This window comes from Portunus trituberculatus, chromosome 41 (genome assembly GCF_017591435.1).
Source record: "Portunus trituberculatus isolate SZX2019 chromosome 41, ASM1759143v1, whole genome shotgun sequence".
NCBI lineage: Eukaryota > Metazoa > Arthropoda > Malacostraca > Decapoda > Portunidae > Portunus > Portunus trituberculatus.
In genome coordinates, this window is record NC_059295.1 from 41261984 (window position 1) to 41282122 (window position 20139).

Genomic DNA, 20139 nt, shown 5'->3' on the forward strand with positions numbered 1-20139 from the left:
TATCTTTTCTTGCCTAAGTCAACTTCTAAGGAAGAATTCAGTCTAATCTCAAAGATACTTGGCAATAAAGAGAAAGCACATTAGTATACAAATACTGTTTCAATACTACAAGGTTGTGCTATTAGTTCATAAAATTACTTCTTACATTAAGCTTAACTTTGTAGCCCCTGCCAACTTCATAAGGGGTGGTAGTAGAGTCTAGTTCCTCTGCCCAAAAGGGAATGAATTTCTCAACTCGCAGACTTCGCATTGTCATCATCCCTACATTGCGAATTCCATAGTCATACCCAAGCTGCAATGTAACAGAATTCTGAAGTATGAGAAATAATGGAAGAGCAAAACGAGTGCTTATTTTTATAAAATTCACAAGGAGAAAATATTGTTTTTAAGTGTTCATGCTATATAATAACTTACCTTCATTAGCTGCCTGTATATATGAAGGGTGTACTCTGCTGGAATGATTAAAGTGTAGCCTGGCTCCCCTGTATGAGTGAATGAGAGCACCAACACTCCAGAAGCATAAGCTATATTGATATCCTGGAAATAAGAGATATTTATTTATCATAAAATGTATCTGACTTAAATTACTTGATCTTTAATATCTGATAAATAAATATATATATATATATATATATATATATATATATATATATATATATATATATATATGTTATTTCTTATGAGTTTCCACCATGATCCTTCCCTCCATACCATATAGAATGCCTTTTTGTATGCTACAAATAAACAAAATTTCCTCTTCTTCCACTTGAATAGATCAATAATACATCTCGGCTAAAACATGTGGTCCGAAGTAGAATACTCTTTCTTAAAAGCCTGGCTGGGCTTAATTTATTAAGTGATTTAGTTAAGGCAGTCATTGAAAATGGAGGTGAACAGGTTTCCCATATAACTCAACAATGTAATGCCTCTATAATGGTATATACAGCCACGTTCCCACAATGTTGACTAGAGTTAAGACGGTCATTGGTAATGCTGTAACAGGGTGAACCATGTCTTAGCACTTATGACTACATCAGAAAGTTACAGTAAGTCATAGATGGTTTTGTCTAAAAATGCACCATTTTGTCTCACTATGACCATGTCATTAGCTATAATGGCAATTTGTACAATATGGCCCCAGGTGTTCCCCACATGTACTGTCAACATGCTGTATCCTTCAACTTAAAGTCAGCTAAATGCAATGCCCCAGACTTGGTATGTACTGTAAAGTTTAGTTCAGTAATCATGTTCACTATGCAATTTCTACATTACAGGATCCTTTCAGGAACATATCCCTTGCATAATTTGAGAAATTCCATTATATATATATATATATATATATATATATATATATATATATATATATATATATATATATATATATATATTACACCCCATTTGTGAAATTGCCCATTTCATGAAATGGGCAAACCCAATTCATGAAATGAACCTAACCTAACCTAACCTAACCTAACCATTTCATGAAATGGCCTCTCCATTGCACATTTCATGAATTGGGTTGGGTTAGGTTAGGTTAGGTTCATTTCATGAATTGGGTTTGCCCATTTCATGAAATGGGCAATTTCACAAACGTGTAACGGTATATATATATATATATATATATATATATATATATATATATATATATATATATATATATATAGATAGATAGATAGATAGATAGATATAGATAGATATAGATATATATATATATATATATATATATATATATATATATATATATATATATATATATATATATATATATATAGATAGATAGATAGATATATATATATATATATATATATATATATATAGATAGATAGATATATATATATATATATATATATATATATATATATATATATATATATAGATATATATATATATATATATATATATATATATATATATATATATATATATATATATATATATATATATATATATATATATATATATATATATATATATATATATATATATATATATATATATATATATATATATATATATAGATAGATATATATATATATATATATATATATATATATATATATATATATATATATATATATATATATATATATATATATATATATATATATATATATATATATATATATATATATATATATATATATATATATATATATATATATATATATATATATAGATATATATATATATATATATATATATATATATATATATATATATATATATATATATATATATATATATATATATATATATATATATATATATATATATATATATATATATATATATATATATATATATATATATATATATATATATATATATATATATATATATATATATATATATATATATATATATATATATATATATATATATATATATATATATATATATATATATATATATATATATATATATATATATATATATATATATATATATATATATATATATATATATATATATATATATATATATATATATATATATATATATATATATATATATATATATATATATATATATATATATATATATATATATATATATATATATATATATATATATATATATATATATATATATATATATATATATATATATATATATATATATATATATATATATATATATATATATATATATATATATATATATATATATATATATATATATATATATATATATATTGATTGATTGATTGGTCTGATGAACATTCATGAAAATACACATCGAAAAGGAATCTTAAACTTAATGTGAAAAATATTAGGTGCAATACAATGAGACAAATACATTCCTTAGTCATATAATATAGAAATACAACATGAAGTACATACCTTAGCCATGTTTTCATAAAATATTAAGTCAGTGTTGCAGATAAAGGACAACATCTCTCGTGACTTTGGACCCACAACACTCAGTACGGAATACTTGGAAGTAACATCTGCCACTGAGACACAAGCTTCAGGAGTTATTTGCCTTCTCATGTAATCCATAATTCGAGTCTGCTGAGTTGTGGGGGCAAGCATCAAGTAGCTGTGAAAATTTTGATTTATGTCAAATACACATTGAATAACAACAGCCCTTAGATGCTAATTGCAACAAATGTTTGAAACACAAAATCTCACCTGTTATCTGAGCGCCGTATGAGGAGACAGTCATTTTCGTATCCTCCTCGCTCATTCTGCATGCCACTGTGCACCACACCACCCAAAGGCATGTTGACATCATTACTGCATAATTTTTGCATAAATTCAACAACCTGGTTTGCTGCAGACTGAGACATAAAATATATGCATAAATATCTAAAATAATACAAGTACATTTGTATATATATATATATATATATATATATATATATATATATATATATATATATATATATATATATATATATCTCATGCTTTTCATTCTGAATAGTGATAATTTCACATTAATAAATATATATATATATATATATATATATATATATATATATATATATATATATATATATTGCTTTGAGAATTTCTATACTAATCTTTTTTCACATTAAATTCATGAAATCCTGAAAATTCATTCACTATTTGATTAAATACCTATTATTGTACACATGTTAAGAATGCATCTCCTATGCTTTTCATCATGTAAGTGATCATAATTGATAAATCTTTCTGATAAGTAAAATTCTACAGAGTGCAAAGACCAAGCTTCAACAGAAAGTGTGGTTTTTTACTTTACCATTGTTAACTGAAATTATTTCATGATTTTCTGTATTTTAAACCTTATAAGAAACTCTTCTCAAAAACATCTTGACAGATCCATGTTCTTCAAATATCTAAGATTGAATCAATTAAACTTAAGATCAGAGGTAAGAATTCAGCTTAAGGTCCATTCAAGATGTTCTTTCACAGAGATGATAATTATTTTTAATAACCAAATGAAAATTAAGTATTGTAATACTGTTTATATGCTGTGAGAATCAAGTGCAGCTTGTTATAACGGAGTGCACAGTCATGTGCCAGTATGTTTTTCATGTACTGATAAAAACTTATTTGTAACTGCCTTCTTTAATTTCAATATTTTTTTTGTTTTGTTTTTTGTTTGTTGAAAATCAACAAAGTTAATGACTGAGATAAATGGATGCATTACACAAGAGAGTATATCATACTTGCAGAAAAATGTTCCTGACCCCAAGATAGTAAAAATTATGTTACTATGTCAAAATTATTTTCTCTTAAAATTTCATTTCCATTACTTACAAGGCACTAAATATGGGAAAAGAAAGGTTTCATGTGCAGGGGTCCATGAATCTGGTGTGAAAGGTTATCAAAACACCTGATTCCACAAAGGTAAACAACAATAGTACCTGATTGAAAAAAAATATATAATTGGTTTGCAAAATACCTTCTGTTACTTTTACTTACTTTTTAAAAAAAGACTAAATTTGAAAATCTGAAAAGAGAATATAAAACATATTTTCTTTTTTCTTTGAAATTTTGAACTTCCTGATATTTTTCCTCATTACCAACAATACTGGACCAAAAAATCAGCACCACTAGTTTTATCTATGGACAAGTTATGCTACCAATATTGTGCTGGGCAGTCCTTCATTTAAAATTTTGTATGTAAAATCTGAATTTGTGATGAAGCCCAAGCAACTACTACACATATGCATGTTGATTACCTGAATTAATTTGATCTGACAATTATTTAGCTCAAATACAGTCTTCAAATTGATCATAAACAAAATGAATTGTTTCAATACTGTTTTCAAAATATAATGTATAAACTTTAGTCTGGAAGTAACTCACTCAAAATTTTCAGTTACTATTATAAAGGTAAGCACTAAGAAAATATTAAGTTGTACAGTGGTATCTCAGGATACAAGCATCTTGCCTTATGAGCAATTTGGGATATGATTACAAAATACTTGGAAACTTCGCTTAGGTATACGCACATTAACTCATGTTCCTGCCGCTGCATGATGAATCACTCCCTTAGTGTATATACACACACACACACACACACACACACACACACACACACACACACACACATTAACAACATGTCAGGAGTGAACAGCTACATAAATCTGTTTGCGGACGATACAAAACTGTGCAGAGTTATAAAGCAAAAAGAGGATTGTGAAATACTGCAAGAAGACCTAAATAAGATCTGGGAATGGAGTAAGAAGTGGGAAATGGAATTCAATGTGAACAAAAGCCATGTCATGGAAATGTGTGTGTGTGTGTGTGTGTGTATTTACCTAGTTGTAGTTTTACAGGGCCTGGGCTTTATGCTCGTGTGGCCCCGTCTCCATATCTACACTTATCCAATCTTACTTTAAAAGTATGCACACTCGTTGCAGACACAACTTCTTCATTTAAACTGTTCCACGTTTCAATACATCTCTGCGGGAAACTATGTTTTTTAATATCTCTCAGACATCTTCCTTTTCTCAGCTTTTTACTATGCGATCTTGTGCTACATATAGACGATTCCTCACAAGTAACAAAATTCATAAAACAAATCATTATTTGGCATCTCAAATACCCAAACACTGGTCAACATGGCATCTCAAGGCCGGCCACTGTTTATGCTTTGTTGATGGTGGATGTGCTACGCACATAAGCTAATACAGAAAATTTTTGCATTTTCCACTTTCTTTTATTATTAGCCTATCATGTCCAGGAGAGAGAACTGTACCACACGCCAGCAACATTGCCTACAAATTAATAGGTACAAAAACAAGTACATATGTAAAAAATATGAAGATATGTGGAAGTAAATTACACCCAAGTCACAAGTCTTGGATGTGAGTAACTCCAAACATTCATACAAATATATTAACATACTCGTAATTATCACCAACAGAACACAAATAACACTTATCTATAGACAATTTTTTATTTTGTAGTACACTCATCTGCCCTGCAGCCGGGAAGGGGTTAAAAACAATTTTCCATTAAACATTCATCTTCTCTTGTATTCTACGTGCACACACGCATGCACACACACTACATGGACAAAGAAATGATGAAGAAATTGATAAGTACTATAATAAGACCCAGATTGGAATATGCAGGAGTAGAGAGAGGGATGGGTTGATTGCATTTATTTGGATTTAAAAAAGTCATTTGATAAAGTGCCACATGCAATGTTACTGTGAAAGTTAGAGGAGAAGGGTGGCTTAAAAGGAAGCACATTGAAATGAATGGAAAATTACTTGAGGGGAAGAGAAATAAGGACGGTAGTCAAAGATATGAAGTCCGAGTGGAGAGCAGTAGAAAGCGGAGTGCTGCAGGGGTCAGTATTGGTGCCAATACTTTTCCTCATATATATAAACGACATGCCAGAAGGAGTGAACAGCTACATAAATCTGTTTGCGGACAATACGAAACTGTGCAAAGTTATAAAGCAAAAAGAAGTTTGTGAAATACTGCAGGAAGACCTAAATAAGATCTGGGAATGGAGTAAAAAGTGGGAAATGCAATTCAATGTGGACAAAAGCCATGTCATGGAAATGGGAAAGAATGAAAGATGACCCATGGGAATCTATAAGATGGGAGATAAGAGTACAACTGGAGAAAGTAAAAGGAAAAGGACTTAAGAGTTACGATGGAAGAAAACAATCAACAGGTAAGCCATACTGATAGAATTTTCAGAGAGACATATAATTTGCTAAGGAATATTGGATTAGCATTTCACTACATGGACAAAGAAATGAAGATATTGATAAGTACTATAATAAGACCCAGATTGGAATATGCAGGAGTAGTGTGGACCCCCATAAAAAGAAACACATAAGGAAGTTGGAGAGACTACAAAAATGGCTACAAGAATAGTTCCAGAATATGAGGAGAGACTACAAGAATGGTTCCAGAATATGAGGAGAGACTAAAGGTTATGGATCTTGGTTCCAGAATATGAGGAGAGACTAAAGGTTATGGATCTACCAACCCTGGAACAGAAAAGGGAGAGAGGGGATCTGATACAAGTTTATAAACTGATCAACGGAATGGACCAAGTGGATAATGAGAAACTGATCCTGAGAGAAGAATATGACATTCGAAGCATAAGATCACATAGTAAAAAGCTGAGAAAGGGAAGATGTCTGAAAGATGTTAAAAAATATAGTTTCCCACAAAGATGTGTTGAGACGTGGAACAGTTTGAGTGAAGAAGTTGTGTCAGCAACGAGTGTGCATAGTTTTAAAGAAAAATTGGATAAGTGTAGATATGGAGACAGGGCCACAGGAGCATAAATCCCAGGCCCTGAAATACTACAACTAGGTAAATACACACACACACACACACACACATCCTCTCTCTCTCTCTCTCTCTCTCTCTCTCTCTCTCTCTCATGCCACGCACAATACAACTCACACAATCTGTGCTTTCTCCTTTTTGTTTTTGTTTTTTCATTCACACACACACACACACACACACACACACACACACACACACACACACACACACACACACATACACACACACACACTTAGGAGTAACCGTGCAAAACACTTTGTCACCGGAGAAACACATGAACAAGATATTTAGGAAAACATATAACATGCTTCAAAATATTGGCCTTGCATTCCACTACCTAGATGAAGGAATGATGAAGATATTATGTACCTTAATAAGACCCCTGTTAGAATATGCAGCTTGTGTCTGGTCACTGCATATGAAGAAAAATGTGAAGAAGGTGGAAAGGATACAAAGGCTGGCAACAAGGATGGTACCAGGACTCAGGGAGTTAGACTACTGAGGAAACTGGGCCTGACCACATTAGAAGAGAGAAGAACAAGAGGAGACATGATAACTATGTATAAATTGGTGAACAAGATTGACATATTGGACAGAGAGTTGATAAAGGTGACCACAAGTAATCATCTCCGGGGACATGGAAAAAAGCTAATAAAGGACATCTGTCTAAATGACGTGAGAAAATACAGTTTCCCGCATCGTAGCATTGATAAGTGGAATAAACTGAGCAGTGATGTCGTTGATGCGGTGTGTGTCAATCAGATGAAAAAGAGATATGACAGGAATGGACAAGGAGACAGGTCACAGAGAGCTTAGCTCGGGCCCTGTAATACACAAATAGGTAAATACAAATAGGTAAATACACATACACACACACACACACACACACACACACACACACACACACACACACACACACACACACACACACACACACAAATCGGAAATAATGAGCTCTGAGCGCGTTCCAGAGGGTAACGTCTGGCTGTCTCATCAGAGACTGCAGCAGATCAAACAGTGAATTACACAAAAACATACACACACACACACACACACACACACACACACACACACACACACACACACACACACCTGTTGTTTGTATTTACAGAGGCCTGGGCGAGTGTGTGGCACTCGTTTTCAGGAATACATTGTTAGAAAAGCATAAGTAAGGAAGAGATTACATCTAAATGCAGGTATGAGACCAGGGAAAGAATGCAAGAGGATGAATATATTGATGAGGGAGAGGGGGCATTCGTAGTTTTTGATACGGCAAACACTGCCTTACATACGAGTGTTAACGATTGAAAGAAAATTTGATAAATGGATAAAGGAAAGTATGGGAATTAAAGAGAACGAAGAACAGGAAAAAGAGTTTCAGAACTTGAAAGAAAGGATAAAAAGTGGAAGAAAACAATGCTAGGCTAAGAGCAGAAAACCAGGAACTGAAAAAGGAACTAGCTAAGTACAAGAAACAGATGGAAGGATTTGGTAAAGCCAAGAAAGAAAAAGAGGATCTGAAAGATCTAGTAAACAAAGAAGAGGAAAGAGTACAGGACATGATTAAGAAAGAAATACAGGCATGGAGAGTCCAAGATAAGAAAGACAAGGATAATTTTCAGGAAGTGATTCAGGAACAGCTAAAAGAAAGAGATGAGCATATGGCAAACAAAATTATAAGAGTCCTTAAGGAAAAAGAAAATCTAGTAAGGGAAATTGCAAAAAGGAAAAAGTGTAATCATATTTGGTCTGAAAGAAAAAAATGTAAAATATATACCAAGAAGGGGAAAATAGGAAATGAAATCAGTCAAAGACCAACTAAAGAATCTAAATGACGAGGAAAGACAGAACTTAGAGGAGGAGGTAGAAGAAATCCATAGAATGGGACCATATCAAGAAGGAACAGTGAGACCAATTAAGATACTACTAAAATCACAAGCAGCAACAGAAGAAATATTATATAGAACAACAAAACACAGAGAAACAGAAGGTTGCAAGGATATAATATATATATATATATATATATATATATATATATATATATATATATATATATATATATATATATATATATAAAATAGAAATGAGGAAGAAAGGAAGAGACACAACGAACTGGTGGCAGAAGCAAGGCAAAAAAATAATGAAAGGTCAGAGGAGGAGAAGGCATTTTTTTGGAGAATTCTAGGAGACAGGATAAGAAAATGGTATATAAAAGAGAAGGAAGAGAAAAAAATGGAGCAAGGTTAAGTAAAGGTGATAAGATGTATACAAACATAGATGGGGTTTTATCAAGCAAATTAGAATTAAGATATTACATACAGAAAGAAGAACCGGATATTATAAGCCTGGCTGAAACAATATTAAATGAGGCAATAAAAGTAGACATGGATAATAGGTATAATATATAGAGGAGAGACAGAGTGAATAAAGGAGGAGGAGGAGTCATGATGATGTTAAGGAAAGAAATGGTGGTAAACCAAGTGGAGTGTGGGGAAGGAAAAGCAGAAGTACTGTATATTAAGATACATATCAATAAAAAGAGTTAGCAATCATTGGAACATATGTGCCACCAAAAACAAATTCATGGACCAATCAAGAATATAAAGACATGATAGATGACACAATAAGGAGTCTAACGAGAGTCATTAAAGAAAGGAGAAAAGTGATATTAGTAGGAGATTTCAACTGTAAGGAGGTGGACTGGGAAAATTATGAAAGTGGTATGGGGGAAGAAGCCTGGGGAGAAAGATTACTGAATCTAATGATAGATAACATGATGGACCAAAGAGTAAAGGAAAACACAAGATTCAGAGGAAATGACGAGCCAGCGAGATTGGACATGGTTTTTACAATGGGTATACAAATGAACGATGATATATAAGATATAAGTGCCCATTGCGAAAGAGTGACCATGTAATATTAGAAATGGATATAGAAGAGGGGAAGGAAGATAGAGACGAATCATAAAAAGGAGACCGATTAAACTACAGAAAGGCTGATATTGAGAACCTCAAGAACTATTTAAAAAACGTTAACTGGGAGGAAATGGAAAACTCAGAGAGGGTGCAAGAGAAATATAACTTATTTTTGGAAATACAGTATACAAAAGAGGAGTCAGGGAATATGTCCCAAAATATAGACCTAAAGAAGAAGGAAAGAAAGATTGGTTTAATGCAAGGTGTGCTAGGGCAAAGGAGAAAAGAGATGGAGCATGGAAAAGGTGGAGAAATAGAAATTCAGAAAATAAGGAAAACTTCAAGGCAGCAAGAAATGAATATGCTAAGGTGAGGAAAGAAGAGGAAAGGAACTATGAAAAGGACATTGTCAAAAAATGTAAGGAGCAACCAAAATTGTTTTACAGATTCATAAATGGAAAAATAAGGCAAAAAGAAACAATAGAAAGGTTAAAAGGAGAGAACAGGATGGTGGAAGACCCAAAAGGTATGGCAGAACTGTTAAACAGTAAATTTCAGGAGGTCTTTACTAAGGAATCCAAATTTGAAAGACCACAGGGTAATAGAGAGACCATCTATATGAAAGAGATTAAAGTAACCAAGCTTGAAATAAAAGAGTTGATGAAGGAATTAGATGAAGAGAAGGCAATGGGACCGGATGAAGTCTCAGGCAGAATACTGAAAGAATGTAGGGAAGAACTAGCAAGTCCTATATACAACATCATAAAATGCTCAATAGAAAATGGAACAGTACCAGTAGAATGGAAAAGAGCTGAGGTGGTTCCCATATATAAGAGGAAGGAAGGAAGAACCTTTAAATTACAGACCGGTATCACTAACTAGTGTAATATGCAAGATGTGTGAAAGAGTAATAAAGAAACAATGGATCGAGTTCTTGAAGACAACACATTATCAAATAGCCAATTTGGTTTTAGAAAAGGTCAGTCGTGTGTAACAAATTTATTGAGTTTCTACTCTAGAATAGTTGATAGAGTACAAGAGAGAGAGGGATGGATTGACTGTATTTATTTGGATTTAAAAAAGGCGTTTGATAAAGTGCCACATGCAAGATTACTGTGGAAGTTAGAGGAGAAGGGTGGCTTAAAAGGAAGCACATTGAGATGGATGGAAAATTATTTGAGGGGGAGAGAAATAAGGACGGTAGTTAAAGATATGAAGTCCAAGTGGAGAGCAGTAGAAAGCGGAGTGCCACAGGGGTCAGTATTGGCACCAATACTTTTCTCATATATATAACGACATGCCAGAAGGAGTGAACAGCTACATAAATCTGTTTGCGGACGATGCAAAACTGTGCAGAGTTATAAAGCAAAAAGAGGATTGTGAAATACTGCAGGAAGACCTAAATAAGATCTGGAAATGGAGTAAAATGTGGGAAATGGAATTCAATGAGGACAAAAGCCATGTCATGGAAATGGGAAAGAGTGAAAGACGACCAGTGGGAATCTATAAGATGGGAGATGGAGTAGAACTGGAGAAAGTAAAAAAGGAAAAGGACTTAGGAGTGACGATGGAAGAAAACAATCAACCGGTAAGCCATATTGATAGAATTTTCAGAGACATATAATTTGCTAAGGAATATTGGAGTAGCATTTCACTACATGGACAAAGAAATGATGAAGAAATTGATAAGTACTATAATAAGACCCAGATTGGAATATGCAGGAGTTGTGTGGACCCCCCATAAAAAGAAACACATAAGGAAGTTGGAGAGACTACAAAAAATGGCTACAAGAATGGTTCCAGAATTTGAAGGGATGACATATGAGGAGAGACTAAAGGCTATGGATCTACCAACCCTGGAACAGAGAAGGGAGTGAGGGATCTGATACAAGTTTATAAATTGATTAACGGAATGGATCAAGTGGATAATGAGAAACTGATCCTGAGAGAAGAATATGACATTTGAAGCACAAGATTGCATAGTAAGAAACTGAGGAAGGAAAGATGTCTGAGAGATGTTAAAAAATATAGTTTCCCGCAAAGATGTGTTGAGACTTGGAACAGTTTGAGTGAGGAAGTGGTGTCAGCAACGAGTGTGCATACTTTTAAGGAAAAATTGGATAAGTGTAGATATGGAGATGGGGCCACATGAGCGTAAAGCCCAGGCCCTGTAAAACTACAACTAGGTAAATACACACACACGCTGTTAAGAAGCCGTACTGACAAGATGTGCGGTGAAAACAGCTCCTCGGGGAAACACTTCAGCAGCTGTTGGAGCCTGACCTAGATATATGTACAGGGGGAAGAGGGGGCCATAGGGTTCTCCTGTCTCCATAATAAATAAGATTTGGATACCATATACGACAGAAAAATGGAGGGAGAGGTGCATGTTTTCAAAACCAAAGGTTTATCAAAACACCAATTGGCCTGAAGAGGCAGTGTGTGAAGGATATTGGAAAATACAATTTTCACACAGAACTGTGGAAAAGTGGAATGCATTGAGTGATGAAGCTGTTACAGCACATAACGTGCATAGCTTTAAAGAAAAATTGGATAAATGGAGACATGGAGACAGGACACTATGAGCCCTGCTCAAACCCTGTACAATACAACTAGGTAAATACACACACACACACACACACAAAACAAAAAAAAAAAGAGCTGCATTTAAGTCTTGTATACTGTTCATAATTATCATCATAAGTAACAGCAGCTTATATGCATCTACAGTAGGTCTGAATGAAATCTCAAAAGTTCTAAATAATCTTGCACAAATGCATGCAAATAAATAAATACATTTGCCTGTATAACAACACAAACACATGCACACACACATCCTGACAAATAAAGACACTCTCATCTAATGAAAAATCAATACATTTATAAGTATACTGTTCATCAGAGGTGAGTGATCCGATTCAGAAGTCTGATTATCCGAGTAATCAGATTCTCATTTTTGAATCGGATAATCAAATCAAACTAACCCCTGGCAAACAAATCAGATAATCATAATCAGACTGCTGAAAATTTAAAGCAATTTGTGGTTAATCTAGGTTGACGTCTTTGTTTTTTTGCAACAGCAGATTCTTTGTAAATTTTTTAACATTTTCTCAAATGAATATTAGTATTACTGTGTGTATTTTGTGTACTGTATAGTTTAATATTTTTGTTAAATTATATTTTAATAGAAATAAAATGTTTATTTTTTATTATAAAAGCTTGGTTTCTCTTTGAAATTAGTTATAAATTACTTATTTATGGTAAAAAGTATTAAATTTCCTTTAACAGCATTGAAAATCACTTTAAAACATTGAGTCGCTTTTCAAAATATTGAATCGCTTTAAAAAATTCAATCAAATCAGATAATTGGATAATCACTAATCAGACAGATTCTTGGCACCTGAATTGGATAATCGAATTGGACCTGACAAGCTGGCAAAATGGTAATCACTAATTGAACTTAAATTTTCTTTTAATCGTGCCCACCTCTGGTATATATTAAATGTTGATCATTTTGTGAAAAATCTAACAAATACCCCCTAAATTACATAATTTTCCTTTCCATGAGGAAAGCTTATGACCCACTGTTGCAGTTTCTAAATAATTTTTTCTTTGACTGCAGACTGTAAGGTGAAAATAAACAACATTCTAAGCCAAATAGCGGGAGTCAAAAAATTTCATGTGTAGGTATAGGGGGAATGAAGTTGAAAACATGTTTCATCATTAAGAAATGTTTACAAACTCCTTAAACTAACATGTAGTCAAAAAAGTTTTACAATTGATAATATCAAGCTGAATCTTTATAGCAAATAAATGACTGCTTATTATGAATGCTTATTTGCAGTAATCAAAAAACTGAATGTTATGAACCACAGTTTTCATGACAAGTGGCCCTTAACTGGTTTGTAGAGCAACCTTTATTACATAGAGACTCCTTTTTAAATTTTTTGTGTGCATGTGCCCGTGAATCAAGAAGAAATTTGCAGTGCAAGAATATTTCACACAGAAATTATAAGTACTAGAGAAAAAAATTGAAACTGATAAGTCCCACAAAACACAAGTTTCCTGAAAGCAAAAGTGGAAAGCAGAAAGCTAAAGGCCTCATTACATCAACAAAGATGAGATCAAATCACATACAAAGCAAACTGTCAAACAGCAAGCAACTTTGCACTGATAAAACAAAAATTACCTTTGTTTCTTCTGCATCAAACTGCTTATATTTATCTAATCCAACAGACTTGAAAGAGAGAGAAAAAATATATTAATATGCAAAGCTGTATGAGCAAATCTGTATCTGTACTTTTCTATTTTCTGAAAAAAAAAAAAAAAAAAAAAAAAAAAATATATATATATATATATATATATATATATATATATATATATATATATATATATATATATATATATATATATATATATATATATATATATATATATATATATATATATATATATATATATATATATATATATATATATATATCACTGTTCAAGTCTTGAAAATTCTTAAATCTGACCATTTTTCAGAAAAAAAAAAAGATCAGAACACCTCCAAAACTAAATAAATAAAAACTAACTTTTATGAATTCTATCTAAATATTCAAAGATTCATAAGGCATGCCATTTCAATACAAACTTAATGAATAATTCTTGGTTAGTCTCGATTCACTTAAAAAGAATATATAAATAAATAGACAAATATATAAATATGGTAAATATCCCCATAGTTATTTCTTCATGAGACAGAAACTGCTAAAAGATGTAGTCATGATATTAATAGGAACAGTTTACAATGTGATGATTATGAGGCAGATAGTCCATGCAGCTGCTACACAGAAGCACCAATCTCTCCAACCCAAAGGCTGCCCCTCCAATTTTAATTTCATTAGTATATTTATAGTTGTATTTTGTGTCAAACTAAACTTATTTACACATGACCACATGAATGACACACTAATAACATATCTAATTATATAAAAATTGAAATAAAAAGCAGGAGTTGACAATGAAAACACAATACAGTAATCCCTTGATGAATGAAAAATTAATAAGGACCACACTGACCTTTTGTATCTTAAATTTCCATACAATACATCTGTTTTTCCCATTCAAATACAATGAAATAAAGATGCATTTTGGATTCATCAAACTCTTGACCAACCAAAATATGGAGACAATATTCTTCCAGTCTAGGAGCATGGTGTTTCATTCAACTATTACCACTATCGAGAAAAAAAAAGGTGAGGGGGGATGGAGAAAATCCAAACTACAACTATATTTATATATTAGATCTCTAAGTCTGAGTCTTACTGTAACTTCAATCTTCGTAAAAGAAGAGAGGTCAATGACTCCAACGCCTTCCCTGCATGCCTGATATTCCTCTTTGATGCAGTCCAAAAATACTGGCTTATGGAACGACCCGTCAGGCATCTGGGCTGGCGGATCACTTCCTGAAAGTGAAGAATTGTATGATTGAAAATACTATTTAAATATGGTAAAAATAACATGAAGATATTAGCCAAGAGCAGATGCAAAAATTAATATATATATATATATATATATATATATATATATATATATATATATATATATATATATATATATATATATATATATATATATATATATATATATATATATATATATATATATATATATATATATATATATATATATATATATATATATATATATATATATATATATATATATATATATATATATATATATATATATATATATATATATATATATATATATATATATATATATATATATATATATATATATATATATATATATATATATATATATATATATATATATATATATATATATATATATATATATATATATATATATATATATATATATATATATATATATATATATATATATATATATATATATATATATATATATATATATATATATATATATATATATATATATATATATATATATACAGTAAGTCCTTGTTATACTATATATATGCGTTCCTGAAAACCTTACCGCAAATCGAAATTACTGTATACCGAACCCATTAAAACATGTAATAATAGGAGATGTATTTCAGCACATTGAAAGTCACCTCTACACACATGAAAATAGTCATATAAAATAATGTAAAGTATGGCGTAAAAGAAATAAACAGAAAATATTTTCATTTATCTTTCACTCGCCACGTATTCTCTCAGATGATGTTCCTCCCGAGGCTAAGGGACAGTAGGGATTTCAGCCCTTACTCATCTTCCGCTGAGTGGGCAGACAAAGCTCTGCTCTGCAGATCCATTGCATTCTCCCTAGCTTTTTTTTATAGCCTCACGATTCTTTAACACCGTCCAGACTGTCGACTGGGCTAGGCCCAAGTTTTGACTTATGGCAGACGTACTAAATATATATATATATATATATATATATATATATATATATATATATATATATATATATATATATATATATATATATACAGCAATACTCCACTTAACGAACAGGAAAGGGGTATCAAAGCTGTTCGTAGAGCGAAAATTCGTTAAGTGGACGTAATTTTCCCATAGGAAATAATGAAAATAGGGGGCATGTGTTCTGGGCTGGTCCCCAACATACTACATGGGTTAAAAAAAAAATTATATATACAGTAAGCCCCCGCACTTGGAGAATCTCAGCTTGGCGAAATTCGCTTTTGGCGGTAGGGTGGCCACAGACCACCGAGTATATGCTTGGCGATCTGACTTCAAACTTGGCGGTCCCCTGGCGGCCACACAGCGAACCACGCGGCTCTCCTGTGATGTCAGACCTCTCTCTAAACCTATCAGAATGCAGTATGAGAGTCCCCTTCAGCCATTTTGTTTGTGTTACCCTCTGTTCTGCTAAAATGGGAACGAATTCTGGCGATTTACAGTGGAGACTCATTACTTGAACGTCTAAATACTCAAACTTTTCAATACTCAAACGCAAAAGTTTGATTTAATACTAAAAAAAATTCCTGATAGTCGAACGTCCATACCCGTGGTTGTAAACAAATGCTCCCTGGCGTCCCTCTTCCCCTTCCGCCAGTTGTGACTTGTTCTGCTGCGGTCATCAGGATAACATTCTCCTGTATTCTATCAGTAGTTTTTCATTTAGAAACATACATTAACACCAAAGGATTATTAGTGGTGAAAATATCTGCTAATCAAACGGCTGCACATTTGGTTATATACAAAGCTCTGTCATCTCCCTTCTCGCAGCCGCCACTGTACCGTTCTGATACCGTATTACTGGTAATACCAGTAATACCGGTATACCAATGCCTGTGCGCATCCTTAGTCGTGCCACAGTCTTGACAAAAACAACATTCTTCTGCGTTGTCGGTAGTTTTTCATTTAGAAACTAACGATGGCACCAAAAAGGCTTATTAATGGTGAAAATAAGAAATCTGGTGAGAGTGCAAGTGTTAGTGGTGCACAGCACTCCACTAGTGGACTCACAGGAATTACGAGTATACCAGGAGAAACTCCTTCCCATCCTTCTTCCCCCATCTTCTAAGTTATCCATCACCAGCCGTGACTTATGGTATGTACAAATCAAAATTCTAAAAAAAAAAATATATTGAAATTTTTATAAACTTGGTTTTGCTAAGATTAGAACGAATTACCTAATTTATAAGTATCAATAGTTGAACTTTTTAATACTCAAACAGCTATTTTGAACTAATTACGTTTGTGTATTGAGTCTCCACTGTATGTATATATATATATATATATATATATATATATATATATATATATATATATATATATATATATATATATATATATATATATATACATGTATATATTTTATGTGAGGAGCAACTGGCCAAGGGCAACAAAAAATTAAAAGAAAAGGCCCACTGGGTTGCCAGTTCCCTTAAAAGTCAAGCGAGTTATCCAAAATTTAGGGACAAATGTCTTGAAACCTTCCTCATAAAAGATTTCAAGTCGTAGAAGATTGGCAGGGCATTCCAGAGTTTACCAGAGAAAGGTATGAATGACAGAGCACTGGTTAACTCTTGTATCAGTGTTGGAAAGTACAGGGGTGAGAGGAAGACGAAAGCCTTGTGCAGTGAGGCCCCAGGAGGAGGGACTAATTGCTCTACTGATCTTGCAGTTAGCAATATCAGTGACGCAGTTAGCATGAAAATAGCGACAAAAGATAACAAGAGATGCAACATTTTGGCGGTGAGAAATAGGCTGAAAAGAGTAAGTCACAGGAGAGGAGTTGATGAGACGAAAACCTTTTGATTTCCACCTTATCTGTGTGAGTGGAAACCCCCCAAACATGCAAAGAGTACTCCATTCAGGGGCGGATAAGGCCCTTGTACAGAGTTAGCAGTTGGAGGGACAAGAAAATTGACAGAGACGCCTCAGAACGCCTAACTTCATAGAAGTTGTTTTAGCAAGAGATGAGATGTGAAGTTTCCAGTTTAGATTATGAGTAAAGGACAGACCAAGGATGTTCAATGTAGAAGATGGGAACAGTTGAGTGTCATTGAAGAAGAGAACATAGTTGTCTGGAAGCTTGTGTTGAGTTGACAGACAGAGGAATTGGGTTTTTTAGGTATTGAAGTTTTTTCTGCCCCAATCAGAAATCTTAGAAAGATCAGAGGTCCGGCATTCTGTGGTGTCCCTGCGTAATCTGTTGACTTCCTGAAAGGTTGGTCGTCTCTGAAAAGACATAGAAAAGTGTAGGGTGGTATCATCAGTGTAGGCGTGGATAGGGCAAGAAGTTTGGTTAAGATTATTAATAATAGAAAGAAAGTGGGTGACAGGACAGAACCCTGAGGAACACCACTGTTAACATGTTCCCTGCGATTGCCAGCGTAGCAAACTCGCCCCCACTGTGATATAAATAAATTGTTGTCACGTCAATGCTGGTCAAGGCAGCGAAGCGAAAAGAGGAGGATGTTGTCTGGGAGAGCACCCAAATGAACTGGTAAGCTCAAAGTGTTTGCTTACTGATGGGTTGCATCGCATACTGTGAAAAATTTATGACTTCTCTGCAATACAACCCACCGGTGGACATATTTGGTGATATTCACTGAACGTCTCTATACTGTACTATATTTTTTCTTTCCTAAATTGATTTATATATTTCTCTTTGTTTTCTATATTTAGAAAATTAATGTTACACCGTTTTATAGTCAACTTAGTTCAACAGAAGAGGAAGAAAATAAAATAAGATAATGTCAACTTAGTTCAACAGAAGAGAGAGAGAAAATAAAATAAGATAATAAAGATGATACCAGGAAAATTATGAAATTCTGAAAAGATCAATAAAAATTATTGAAGCTTATCAAGGAAAGTCCAATTACGATATCTCAGTTTGAAATATTTGTTATAAAAAGTTTTATGTTTTTCTGAAGGAAAAAATGCAAGATAATGTTTTTTTTACATGTATTAGAAAAAGAAAAAAGTATTTTTCAATTAATTTCTAAATGAATAATTTTTTTATTTATTGTTTTGTTTCTTTACTTATGTTTTATTTATATATGTAATTCAAAAGGGTCACCAATGGCAGCTTTTTTTTTACAAATTGTCCATACAATATCAGAAAAATATAATAAACAAAAAAAAATCATTGAAGCTTGTCAAAGAAAGTCAAACTGTAATACCTGTTTCAGTAATTTTGTTATAGAAATAAGTTTTATGTTCTTTTGAAGAAAAAAATACAAGATCATAGTTTTTTTTTTACATGTATTAGAAAAAAATATGGAAACAAGGGGACTATTTCTCATATAATTTTCATAAAACTAGAAATGAAAAAAGCTTCGTATTATTTAACAAATCAGTGTTTATTATGCCCTCCTACACATACAGTTTATTGAAATTTTACTATATAATCCCATTTCTGTTAATAGTAAGATTAAAATGTGATGTACAGTCGTAGTGGAAAGTTTGGGTACAAAAGTACAGGCCACCCAAACTTTTTGCTAAACTCAACACACG

At 32.2% G+C, this 20139-nt stretch overlaps 1 protein-coding gene across 6 annotated transcripts in view; it reads right to left on the reverse strand.

Moving 5' to 3' along the window:
- Positions 1 to 20139, reverse strand: part of LOC123516445 (pyruvate dehydrogenase phosphatase regulatory subunit, mitochondrial-like) — a 64156-nt gene that overhangs the window by 1980 nt on the left and 42037 nt on the right. For 5 of the 6 annotated variants that reach the window (XM_045275734.1, XM_045275735.1, XM_045275733.1 and 2 more), the window contains exons 13-18: positions 15482 to 15621; positions 14361 to 14408; positions 3135 to 3283; positions 2844 to 3042; positions 415 to 537; positions 146 to 292 (exon numbers count right to left, since the gene is read on the reverse strand). In XM_045275734.1, coding sequence (XP_045131669.1) covers positions 146 to 292; positions 415 to 537; positions 2844 to 3042; positions 3135 to 3283; positions 14361 to 14408; positions 15482 to 15621 — 806 coding nt within the window. The remainder of the gene's footprint in view (positions 1 to 145; positions 293 to 414; positions 538 to 2843; positions 3043 to 3134; positions 3284 to 14360; positions 14409 to 15481; positions 15622 to 20139) is intronic. The other variant, XM_045275738.1, reaches the window with a different exon arrangement.